The 13,070-nt window shown below is 42.1% G+C and overlaps 1 protein-coding gene across 1 annotated transcript in view; it reads right to left on the reverse strand.

The window, feature by feature from the left end:
* Positions 1–13,070, reverse strand: part of CUNH4orf45 (chromosome unknown C4orf45 homolog) — a 109,207-nt gene that overhangs the window by 49,737 nt on the left and 46,400 nt on the right. The window contains exon 2 of the mRNA XM_028754918.1: positions 7,254–7,486. Coding sequence (XP_028610751.1) covers positions 7,254–7,486 — 233 coding nt within the window. The remainder of the gene's footprint in view (positions 1–7,253; positions 7,487–13,070) is intronic.

Below are 13,070 nucleotides of genomic sequence, written 5' to 3' on the forward strand. Positions count from 1 at the left end.
TGTGTGTGTGTGTGTGTGTGTGTGTGTGTGTGTGTGTGTGTGTGTGTGTGTCCAAACAGAGAAACAGAGCTGGGACCACATGCATAAGGCTCTCTATACTTAATGAATTCTTGATTTTTTTCTTAGACGCTTGGCTAAGGTTCCTTGGCTTGCGAGCTTCACAGTGGGGAAGCAGAGAGAATGCCACATGTCTGGTGTCATCTGCTCCTCATTCTATGCATTTTTGTCAGCATAGCTGCGGTGCTCTGCAAGGATTGTGTGTGAGCAATAGAGGAAACGATCATTGCAAATTTATAATGCTTTAAGGATTTCCTCCAGTGACCTTAAGAAGAGAGCATCAAGGCCAGATTTAGAAAACAGATGTCCTGGTCTTTTATCCATCTGGGCTCATGGTATTAGATCATGTTCAAATTGCAGAATTCTTCAACAATAAACTTTTAAAACTTATCGGTGGAGTCAGACAAGTTTTACTGGACCATATTCTAAGTCCATCAATCCTTTCTGAACTTCTAGTCATTGTTCAATAATACGAGTCGAAAGTGTATGAGATGTGCTTCATTTCTGACTTAAATTTAATGATTAGTAGAAAAGCTGTTACTTATGTTAGAAATATACTCAAGATGTTACGTCAAGCACTGCGAGGTACTTTAAGAGAGAGAATTTCCTTACCAGCTTCATATAATACAGGGCTCTTTTCCTTTGCTTTTTTTTCCTGCCAATATATCCACATCATAATAAAAATGACAGATAAAAAGGATGTATTTATTTTCCAAGTCACCAACAACTGCCTGCAAAGTCAGGTTTATCTACGAGACAGGCCACGGGCTGCTATGATGCCTCATTTCCAAATGAACTGCATTTTAAACTATCAGTAATATTTTAAAATTTTGTTTTAGCTGATATTTGAAAATCGCCGTGATGCTTTAATATGTGCGAATACCGGGTAGAAGAGTTAAGCCATTTTAGACAGACCTAGCTCTTCAGAAGTTCCTCATCTCTGGGTGGTGAACTCCTTCAGAATCTCTCTCTGGGAGATTTGAAGTAGCCATTTACCTTACTGCTGTTTAACCCCAGCTCGGCACTCACTGATCAACCCACTCCAATCTGCTCTCCCTAGGCCTCTGGTAATTACACTTCATCATCTTCGATAAGATCAACACTTAGGGATTCTGGATGTGAGTGAGATCACTTGTCTCCCTGTGCCTGGCTGACACTGAGAGGTTTTCTACACAAACACAGGGATAGGACATGCATATCACCTACACAGGATCAACCATAAATATGTATTTTTTTCCGGAGGTTCGGATTCGCACAGCCTTTATATGAAAACTACTTTCTTCAATTTATTTGAGGAATCCCATACATGCAAACTTTGTAAAACACACAAATAAAGCATGAGGGCCAACAGAGCAAATGGTGTGACTATATTATTTTCAAGGAAGGAGGAGGGTTTCTCCTCTCTCACATGCAGTCAGCATGTGGCATGTTCACTAAGACTTCTTGGGATACCATAAAAGTATGTTACTGTAGCCGGCACTTAGGAGTGAAAGGTGTTAATGCAATTGTTTTTATGTTAAACCACAAATTATTAGATGGAAATAATTGGATGATTTTGTAAAGTTGAGAACTAAACACTAGACATATCCAGCTCAGAACAAAGTACTTCAAAGGCATAGCTGCTTTAAGATTTGTATTTTTTTTCTTGCTTAAAATTGTGTGTGTGAGAGATGCAGGTGTCCATGGAAACTGGGGGTCAGATGCCCTGGGGCTGGGTTACAGACAGTTGTTAGCTGTCTTTTGTGGGTGTTGGGAACGGCAGTATGTACTCAACTGCTTAGCCCCTGCAGAGCTGTCTTAGAGAAAACATTTTTTATTTGTCTTTTATAACTTGGTTGCAAGGAGGGAAGCTTTATTATGCTTTAAAAAAATCTCTGGCTGAGGCTGTGCACTTGCCTGGAATGCACGAAGCCCTAGTTTCAATTTCCAGTGCCACCAAATGTGACTCAAGACTGGTGGCTGCTTTCATGATCATTCTAAATAAACCCAAAGATAAATGAGAATTTTTGGAGTGAGAAGAATACCCCCTAGCCCCCTAGTTCTGAATTTTAATGTTCTACATATTTGATAGCTCCACACTGGCAATATTTATTATTATTATTACTATTATTATTATTATTATTATTATTATCATTATCATCATTTTGTAGTTGATTTGATAAAGGAGAGAGTGATGTCTTACTGCACAGGGATGATGAGAGATGAGGCCATCTGCTGAGAGGATCTTTCTAGCTTCTATAATACTACTGATAATATTTGATTTGTTTTGAGGAGCTATCAAATATTTCTTAGATTAAAATTTCAGAAGTAATCATGACCAAATTATTATTCCATCCACTATCTGGCTGGTACCTATGAGCAATTTACAGATGAGGTGTGCTGTGTGGAATGGTGCTGAGTGGAAAGTTGGGAGAACACTGGCAGAGTACGGAGAAAAAGATACAGGCTTTAGCCAAAGAAGCAACTAGACTCGACCCAGTGGGACACAGTGTGCACATGACAAATCAGCTGAAGCCCAGCCTTTCATTTTGGTCTGCATCTATTCTCTTACTGTGTGCTTCATTCACATGCCTCTGCTGAAGTCCTGGCTCTGTCAGTTACTAGCTGTGGCCTCACGTAAAGAGCTCACCTGTCCATACCACAGTCTGAGCTGTCATAGAGAGAATCACAGTGTGTCCTCGTTAACACATCAGTTGTAGGTATTTTCTTATTTATCTTTCCTAAATTAATCACTAGTGAGGAAAATGTTCAACAAACCAACCAATTGAGGATAAACTGAATCCATCAGCCATTTTATCAGAAATTCATTTGGATGCCATCAAACTGTCAAAAGAAGCCTATAGAAGATGCTGTAGAATTCATGGTGGTTAAAACTGTGGCAGAACTATGAAAGCTTGGAAAATTTTTATTAACCACATCGCATCTGAGTATACAGGTGGATTTCTGTGTTGTAAAACACAATGGCTATAATATGTATTGCAGTGAATTGATTTAATGTTGTCTTGGGAATCTTACCAGTGAAGAATGGCAGACCAAGCCCAATATGGCATCATTTCTGTGGGGAAAGCAACTGACTTAAATCAATTTGTCATGAGGTCAGAGTGCAGGAGCAGAAAACGGGCATCAGGAAGTGAGCTGACCTTACTGACGTTTGGGTTAAAGAAAGGCCGGTGTGGGGAGGCAGGCCACTGGAGAGGCAGTCAGAAGGCCACGGGCATTGTTTCAATTGGCTCCATTTTATTCGTATAGAAATGAAATATGTAGTTTGGCAGAGACCAAATCCATTTAAACAATAAGAATGTACTGCTCTTGAATCTGAGCGAACAGAACAAATAATGGGTTTTCCTGATTGATTGCATATATATATATATATATATATATATATATATATATATATATATATGTGTGTGTGTGTGTGTGTGTGTGTGTGTGTGTGTGTGTGTTCATTACTATGATACTATAACATACACAATGCTAAGTAGAAATAGCTATAGTACACAGAGAGAGAGAGAGAGAGACAGACAGACAGACAGACAGAGACACAGAGAGACAGACAGACAGACAGAGACACAGAGAGACAAACAGACAGACAGAGACAGACAGACAGACAGACACACTCACGCACACACACAGAGTCATTCTGATGAGTTTTCACTGACCTGTACAGTATGGTACGTGGCACTCAGCATGGAGGTTATTATCTCTCTGCTCAAGCTAGATAATTTATCACATGATCCGTGGAACCCTCCTTTTGCCTCCAATAAGAGAGTTGGTTCCAGGTAGGAGGTGGATGCCCCCAGGCACTGTTGTAGAAGTACCTTGGAAGTGCCTGAGCATCCTGGCTACAGGTCTCAGAGTGACCTGAGACTTAAATTAGGAAGCACAGCTGCTGGAGCTATACACATCCAGCAAAGGTCTGTGTTAAAACTACAGTTCTGAGCTATGGCATACAGTACGCTGAGGGCAGCCAGAATGAAAAGTAGTCATTTTGATGTGCAATAGGATGGACAAGAAATGGATACATATGTTCAAGAAATTGCAGGGAAACAAATGACATCCACTATCCTCTATAAGGTGACCTTAGTTGATGCTACCACTCTCCTCTTATTATTTCCTGTCCCTCCAATCTCTCCTACACACTTTCTTTCTCCTCTCTCTTTTCTCTGTTTCCCCTCCTTTGTTTCCTCCCCTCCCTTCTCTCTCTTCTCTGACCCTGCCTCTCTCTCTCTTTCTCTGCCCTCCCATTTTCTTTTGATGAGACAAGGTCTATCCATGTGGCTCAGGTTGGCCTTGAACTTGTGATTTCCCTGCCTCAATCTCCCAAACGATGGGATTACAGTTCTGCAACATTAGATCTGATTCCTTATACCTCATGTACTTTCAGCAGGTGTGTATACATGGAACTGGTATGTATATCTCCAAATGTAAATTCATGTGCTGGATATGAGTGGATGAAAGTAAATGGGTTAACAAGGAATTGAAATCTGAGTCTAGACTTAAATTTTCACGTTCCATGCACAGGAAATCAGGCCTGGGATTTGGAGGGGGAGGATTAGCAGCCCCAGTGACACACAGATCTTAACAGGTAGGTCAGTTGCGGGTGGTCCTTTGTTAATGGGTGCAATCTTTTTCAGTTAGCACATACCGTCATTCTCAGAGTCTTTCCTTACTCTAAAAATCTAAATCCAGTGGCTCCTTTAAGGAAGTGTCTAAGATTAAAGAAAAGGAGGCCAAGATTTTAAGATGAGTGGGGAGCATGGGGTGGGGGCCACATGGGAGGAGCTGTATGAGGGAAAAGGGAGGAACATGATATAATTCTATTTTAATTAAAAGAAAAGAAAAATGGACATTAACCATGCCAGAATAAATCATTCTAAAATTATTATTGGTGGATTGTAACTCCATAGGAAGAACAACAGTATCAACTAACCCAGGTCCCTTAGAGTTTCCAGAGACTAAGGCACCTACCGAAGAGCATGTACATGGGCTGGTCCGTAGCCCTGTGTACATTGTAGCAAAGGACTGCCTTGTCTGGCCTCAGTAGGAGAGGATGGACCTAATCCTGTAGAAACGTGATGCCCCAGGAAAGGGGGATGCTGGTGGGGGCGCATGAGGGAGGGGTGAGTAGGTGGGGGAGCACCCTCTCAGAAGCAAAGGGAGGAGAATGGGGTGAAGGACTGGGAGAGGGGGGTCCAGGAAGAGTGGGCAACATTTGGAATATAAATAAATAAAATAATTTAATAAAAAAGTAAAATTATTGTTGTTTTCTAGTTAGCAGTTCTAGAGAATGTACGGGGAGAAAGTTGTTGTTAAATGTTTATTATTATCATTTTTATCCATTTCTTATATAAAGCTGGCTGTTGAACTTTTACACTTAAGAGTTACTGTTAGATTTTGGAGCACAGGGTAAGAAGACAAAAGGCAAGAAAGAAGACGAAGTCTGACCTCAACACACCTTTGGGGTGGAAGTATATGAAGGGAGGGAGGAGCTAGTCAGGATGGTCCAGGAGTGGGCGGGGCCTTTGGTCTGGGACAGTTGATTCAGCTCTGGAGAGTACTCGCACAGCAAAACATTCTTCAGAAATTTACAGCCCCCTTATTCTGGAACCGCTTGACCAAGCAAAGTAGGCTAACTTGAGAAACTGCCTACCTCAGAAAACAGTCTCTTCTGAGATACTGGTGTGGCTGACGTATAACTGCTGAGCTGTAACAGCAAGACGGTCTCAGCTAGACTTGTGGTTTTCTGTGGCTGAGGCGTTCGATCAGCTACAACGTACTTTGTTAATGTCCACCGTGCTTCAAAGTGTGTTTGGTAATTATTCATATAATGTGTCATGATAAGAATGTTTTATTGTGTAGCTTGTACAGTGTTGGTATTGGTGGTGGTCTTTGTTGTTTTATAACTTTTCCCAAACCTTAGTAACAGCTCCTGAGGGTCCCATGCACATTCTGATTTTCCTGGTCTCCCACTGCATTGCTGGGTTGGTTGATTCCCTACATCGCTTGTTTCACTTGGTTGAGAATTGTACTAATTACGGCTTTCCTCACCCGTTTTTTTAAAGTGAAAAATAAAAACAAAATACAAAAATTCAAAAAAAAAAGTTAGCTATTTAACGTTGCTATAAGACAGGTAGGAATTGCTGTTAAGATGGCAGGACAGAAAGCTTCATGGCTTAAAGCTTCTGCTAAGCAAGATCAGTTTCTGTGCAACACACTTACACACACAGAACACACAGGCACACCACATACATACATACCATACATGCACATACACCACACATGCATACATGCACAGCACATACATACCACACATGCACACACACACACACAGAGCACACAGGCATACCACACACACAAATACAATACATGCACATACACCACACATGCATACACACACGACCTACATACAACATACAAATACCACAAATGCACACACCCACACCCCAAACAACATAAATATACCACAAATGCACACATACAGTCCCCCTACAACACACATATACCATACATGTACACATACCCCACCCCACTCCCACTATACCTCACAGGCACATGACACATGCACACGCAACCAATTTTAAAATAAGAAAACAAAAAACGATGCGGGTAAATCTGGAAATTCTGCCACTGCGTAATACATCATCAGTGTATAGAAGGTGCCCAAGCCTGTCTGTGTATACATTCAAATTCTCAGACACTGCTTCTAAAATCATTTATATTTCTTTCTGTTTTCGAGAGGAATGTGTGGGCACCCACCTTGGTCCACACCATCCAAGGTAACAAGACAAGGGTTCTAGACTGAAGAGCCCTGACCACCCACACAGCATGCTCAGCATGGTGACATTCAAGATCTGACACTGTTTATGAAATTCAGCACCACCTTCTTCCTCCAGCCCACTCACAGAGCAGTGCAAGTATGGGGACATGTGCAAATGTCCCCGCATTCACGTGGCACTGGTACAGTCCCTACCCCGGCACAGAGCTTCACTTTTTTTCTACCTTTCCTCTCCTCTAAAGGGCTAAAAGGGCAAGCTGCTAGTAAGTTTGTTAATCCCAGCACTTACCTTCCTGCAAACCTTAAATGTCACTTTTTCTCAGTGTGATTAAGAACCTGGCACTGTCTATGATGCAAACTCACAATGAATTCAAATCACAACACAAGGAGCCGACGGAAAGCACGAAGCTAAGAGCAGTACCTGGATATGAAAGCCACTTTCCAGTCTTGATCTGTTGAAGAAACTGTACTGTGGTATCCCCCAACCAATTCCACCAGTGTACTCGTGTTTGTATTTTGCCGGCAGGCTTCGGTTTGAAGCAGGCCTCCATAAATATTTGAGATCTCCAGTTTTCTCTAATGCTGGACGCTTTTCTCCTATATAGGCGGTATGCTGGTGAACTTTAGGCAAGTGATCTTTTATGTAGTCTGGACCTTAAGGAGACAGAAAGAAAAGCATGTTTAAACCTCCATGTATCTCTCTCTCCATTCCTTCCCTCCCTCTCTGGGTGTGTGCATGCGTAGACTCAGGTATCTCAGCCCAGGTTACAAGGTCCTGGGGATTGAACCCCCTTTACATTCTTTTCTAAAATGCCTGTATTTCAATTGTGGAATCAACAATATGGCACTTCTTCATGTTCCTAGGTGTGATTGATTATAAGCTCTTTACAGGTTAATTCAATGAATCCTATTTAACAGCTGTAGAAGGCAGATGCTAACGCCTCATCCTAGTTTAAGATTGAGGAAAGGGAGGAATATAAAGATTGGTTCTTTGTTCAGAGTCAAAGCAAAGAAGCTCTCCACACTGGTCAGGTCGCCTTCAAAGCTGGGCTCTTGATGGCCCCACTAAACTGCTTTGGTTGTAATTAGTTTTAGACACATTTCGATTCTAAAAATCCCTCATCCATGCCACTTTGGCAAGAGCTAGCCTTCAGACACTGGGGTGTTTGCTCTAGAATAGGACTCCTTAAATGAGAGTTCGAGCCCCCCAAATGTTTTAGAAACAATTGGATAGTTGAGAACATGACTTGATAGGACAGTTAGTTATACCAGACATTACAATTCTGGGGAGGGGCAGTTTACAGAAGCATTTTAAATGTGAAGCAATAAAACCAATCAGCGAAATGAGAAACACAAACAAAAATCCCAGGTTCGGGCAAAGACCACTCAGGTCTGCGCTAGGAAGCTGATGATGTGAAAGTCTCAAAGGAAAAGATGTCTTTGTGGAAGGATACAGGTTGCAGAAGAGCAAGGGACTGCAGTGCCTGGGGAGGAGCTTTAAAGTTCCAGAGCCATAATAGATATATGACTAGAGGTGTATTTGGAGACACAAAAACCTTTCATTTCTGTTAGCGCAACAACGCTTGACGGGAGACACTGCAGCCGAAGGCTGTGGCTCTGCTCATCCAGAGTTTGATATTTGCAGAGAATGAGGAAGCTAAGGCTTTAGGCCAGGTGCCCCTGTTACTATGGGTTGAGTGTGGAACACCCTCCCTCCCCCGCCCTCCCCTCCTGCCCTCCCACACAGAGGCTCCAGTATTTAAACACTTGGTCCTCAGGTAATGAGGCTATTTTGGAAGGCTCGCTGGAGGAAGCGGTTGAAGTTTTAGAGCCCTGCTCCACTTGCTGTCTGCTGCCTGGACTGCGGAGGACACACGTTAAACCAGCTTTGGCAGCCATGCTTTCCCTGCCAAGATGGGCGGTGCCCCTTCTTAAACTTAACTTAGAGAAATCCCTCCTCTCTTAAGTTGTTTTTAATCAAGGGCTTGGTCACAGCAACGTAAAACAATAACCAACGGAAGAACTTCAGGGGTTAGGCATCTCTGGAGGAATTCCCATGCCCTTTAAGGGCCGAAGAGAACTCTCCAGAATCAAGTTTGGTAGGTGTTTTTAGTTTCTTCATCGCCATAACTCCCCATGAGGCACGTATACTCACCTGGGGTGGAATTAATTTCCCCAGTGACCACGATGTAGCCTCAATCTTATCTGCTTTGAGATTTCACTGGTAAAATATAGACCCTCCATCTTCCATCTCACAGCTGCTGAGGTCTCCTCTCTGTAATTGTCACAGGAAGCATTTAGCCATCTCTGAAGAGGGTCAAATACTGAAGAACCGAGTTGCCTTGCTGGATTGGAGGCCAGTCTCTTCCAAATGTTTTATTAAATGCTGCTCCCAGGACTGGACTATGAAAGTGTGTTGGGCCAGGTCAAGGCCCAGGTCAAGTGAACGTGGGAACAGGGTCTGCAACATTTACCTTGCAGATAGTCAAGAAAAGCAGACTTGGTGCTCTGGATAGCTTATGACAAACAAACATGCTTCTAATTATAGAATCAGAGTTGAGTTTTTGTTTGTTTTTGTTGTCTGTTTGTCTGTTTTGTAGAGATCATGTTCATCCATCCCACAGCTGCTGAGAGGTTTAGGAAAATAATAAATAGCCATGAGTTTCAGTTATGGTTTTAAAAAAGTGGGGTTTCAGGTGTAGCTGAGTAGAAGAGCTCTTGCCTAGCATAGACAAGACCCAGGTTCATCCCCTGCACCGTAAGAAAAAGGACATGAGTTTGGTTTGGTTTGGATTCCAGTGCTTGGGATGGAACCCAGGACCACACACATTCTACCACAAAGCCACACCCATTGAGCCACACCCATTGAATACGCCATTGAGTTTAACTGCAGTAGGTAGAAATCCTAGCTTTGTCCAGAGCAGAGTGTGTAACACAGGGAAAGTTACCCTGTTTGTGCAATCTCAGGCTTCATCTCTGTAGTGTTGCCCCCTCCCAGAAGGAGAGGGAGAATGAATCTTATTAACACTGTGTAGCTGAGACTCTGGTATACATGCCCCTAATACTTATTCTGATTTGTGAGCCTTTTTAGCTTGAGGCTCTGTCTTACCTACTGCAGTTCTATATCTTGGGAACTGATAGAATTATTAATGAATGATTTTGCGTGTGTGTGTGTGTGTGTGTGTGTGTGTGTGATTTTCTTATCCTGAACAAATTTCAAATCCTTCCGAACTCTTTGAGATTAAAGGCTATCAAAGATTTTCTGTAAAGGCCTCAAAGGAAATTGTTTTGGTTTCTCTGCCCCATTAAAATCTGTTTCTTCAACTCAATTCTGCCCTTGTAGCTCAAAAGCAGCCATGAGGAAACAGGTACACAATAGCTATTCATATGTTCCAATAAAATATTATGAGAGGGGCTGGGAATGAGCCCAGTTGGTAGAGTGCTTGTCTATCATGCATGCAGTACTGGCTTCCACACTCAGCATTAGAAAACCTGGGTGTGATGGGATGGAAAATGAACATAAAATCCCAGGTACCAGAGGTGGAACCAGGAGGAACAGAAGTTGAAAGTCATCTTTGGCTACATAGGGAATTGGAGGTTAGCTTGGCTATATGAAAAAGACCTTGTAACAATACACACACAGTCACACATAAATCTTGCACTTGTGCACATACACACTTTATGGTGCTCCCAGCTTTCAAAGTAGAAGCATCTGGAGGTGAGCTAAGCTACATAATGCACAATTTGTTCATCCATCCATGCCGAATGAATGTTAGAGAAGTTGGTCAGGACAGCAATGCAAAAACAATTGCTACAGTAAAAGCAACCTGGCTGGCTCTGGATTCTCACAACGACAGTATTTTACTAAGAAAAGGAAAGGTTGGATGAGGAGTCAAAAGAAAATATTTTTATTTCCTTTTATTCCTTTTTTAACCTTCATGTCTTTAATACATTTGGCTCTATTCCGAATTACAAGGGTGGTGCTATATTATGTACTGCATTATTTGTTATTCTATTTTTATCTATGTGTATGCGCCAGTCATGTGCAGGTGTCATCCATGTTCAGGTTCTCATGGAGTCCAGAAGATGGTGTTGGGTCCCTGAGAGCTAAAGTTACAGGGGTAGGTGCTGAGAACCAAACTCAGGTCCTCTGGGAGAGCAGCACGCAGTCTTAACCACGGAGCCAGCCCTACTCTTGTTTCCATTAAAAAAAAGAAAGAAAGAAATATGTCTTCACAGGGTCTAATTTCTCTTGTGACATTTGTGAAATAGCCAAAGGTAAATTAAGAGGATTGTTTCAGCGTGTCATAGAGGTTATTATGTTTTTGATTTTTTTCTGATGAACATGCATTTATAGAACACCAACTCACCTTACACTCTTCTGTATTAGTTTGTGAACTCACTGTTTTAGATGGCATATTGCTTTTATTTTTATTTAAACTAATCTTAAAATTCATTTAGGACCTTTATTTTTGAAGATCACAGTTGTTTTTCTTTTTCTTCTCTAAGGTTTTATTTATTTTTATTTTATGTGTATGAGAGTCTTACCTGAATGTATGTGTGCACATGGCGTGCATGCCTGATGCTCTGAGAGGCCAGAAGAAGGATGCCCTGGAGCTGGAGTTACAGATGTGGCTGTGAATCATCACATGGGTTCCTGGCCCTGAACCCAGGTCTTCTGTAAGGGCAATAAGTGCTCTTAGGTGCTGAGCCATTTCTCCAGTAACCAGAAGAAACCTTGGATTTTTTTGTCTTTTGTTTTTGTTTGTTTTGTTTTTTGTTTTCTATAAAAAGCATACTCAGTCAGTGTTTTTGGTGAAACATTCATTTTTTCCTTCTGATTTCACCAACTTTCTAAGGAAAATCAACATGATTGTGGTTAAACTTGATCGGATTAAGCTGTTGTAAAAAGCATGTTGGCATGCAGAAATTTAAATCAATTAATTTGGTGTCATTTATACCCTAGGCTAGATTTAAAAGCCATGAGGTCTAAAATTTTGTAGAGTAACAAGATTATAATTGTATATAAATTTCATTTGCTATGACATAGTGTTTTTCATTTTCTCACAACCATTTAAGAGAAAGCAAAAACAATGACTTCCTGATTTCTTGGTAAGTTTTGGCTCTGTGAGTTGGTAAAGGAAGAATGTCAAGTTATAAAAAAAAAAAATAGGCACTGCTTCAGAGGAAGAGAAGAGCTTTGGAAATCCCTGAAAGGAGGTAACATGACAGTTGGAAATTGCAAAGAAACAGAAGGATGGTGTGCAGAAGAGAAGGCAGCTAGCCCTGGGGTGCCTGGCAGGGGAAGGGAGGCAGAAGCTTATGCAAAAGATAAGCTGCATAGCTCTAGTGAAGTCTCTCAGTCCTATGCATTGGACAAGCTCATAGCTTCCCCCAATTCCAGTTCGAAATTTGCAGAAACAGTGACTTCCCCTGTTGGATGGGTGACCACCAGAGATGTTCCAAGAGGCTCAGATGGCTGTGGCCAGTGACCATCTTTAGGAGGGACCTGGGCTACCATGAAGACCTGAGAGAGCAGGAACCAGTCAGAGAGGCAGGACAGAAGCAAGTCCTGAGGGAGCAGTTATGCCAGGTGAGGAAAACCCAAAGCTACCAAGCTCCTAAGTGCAGGCACCAGGAAGCTTGCATCAGACACTGAAATGAATAGGGATAGATAGCCCTTCCCTTGGTAGCCTGGGGTAGACATCATTAACTGAGAATCACTATTCTGTTTGCTAGCCCCTGATCCTGAGGTCAGCCAGTGGACAACCTCTACAGCCTCCTGTCTGCATCACTGTACTTCAGTCTGACAACTGCTGATCCACCAGTCATAACCTGTTATGGCTGTTGCTTCCTTCCCTTGAAACCCATTTAAGAGATGGCTTCTTGCTGGAACATTCACTACCCCTGAGGTTTCACCTGAAAGTCTCTGGAAGGTGGGAGAACCTGCTTAGCCCAAGACTATAGAAATAACTGGTCGCCAGGGCTCCTGATACACAAAGAAGGGGGACCATCAAGTGAAGACAGTTCTGACAGACAACAGACAATTGTCCCGTACATGCTAAGCATAAATCATAGGAAAGACAGATACTGTCAGTTCAAATGACTACCACCTACACACCTGCAAGTTTCCAATTTTTAAGGACACAGAAAGAAACCTTTTAAGCACTGCATCTATTTGCCTCTCTCTCTCTCTCTCTCTCTCTCTCTCTCTCTCTCTCTCTCTCTCTCTCTCTCT

Source organism: Grammomys surdaster, unplaced genomic scaffold (assembly GCF_004785775.1).
Source record: "Grammomys surdaster isolate TR1022 unplaced genomic scaffold, NIH_TR_1.0 126039, whole genome shotgun sequence".
NCBI classification, from domain to species: domain Eukaryota; kingdom Metazoa; phylum Chordata; class Mammalia; order Rodentia; family Muridae; genus Grammomys; species Grammomys surdaster.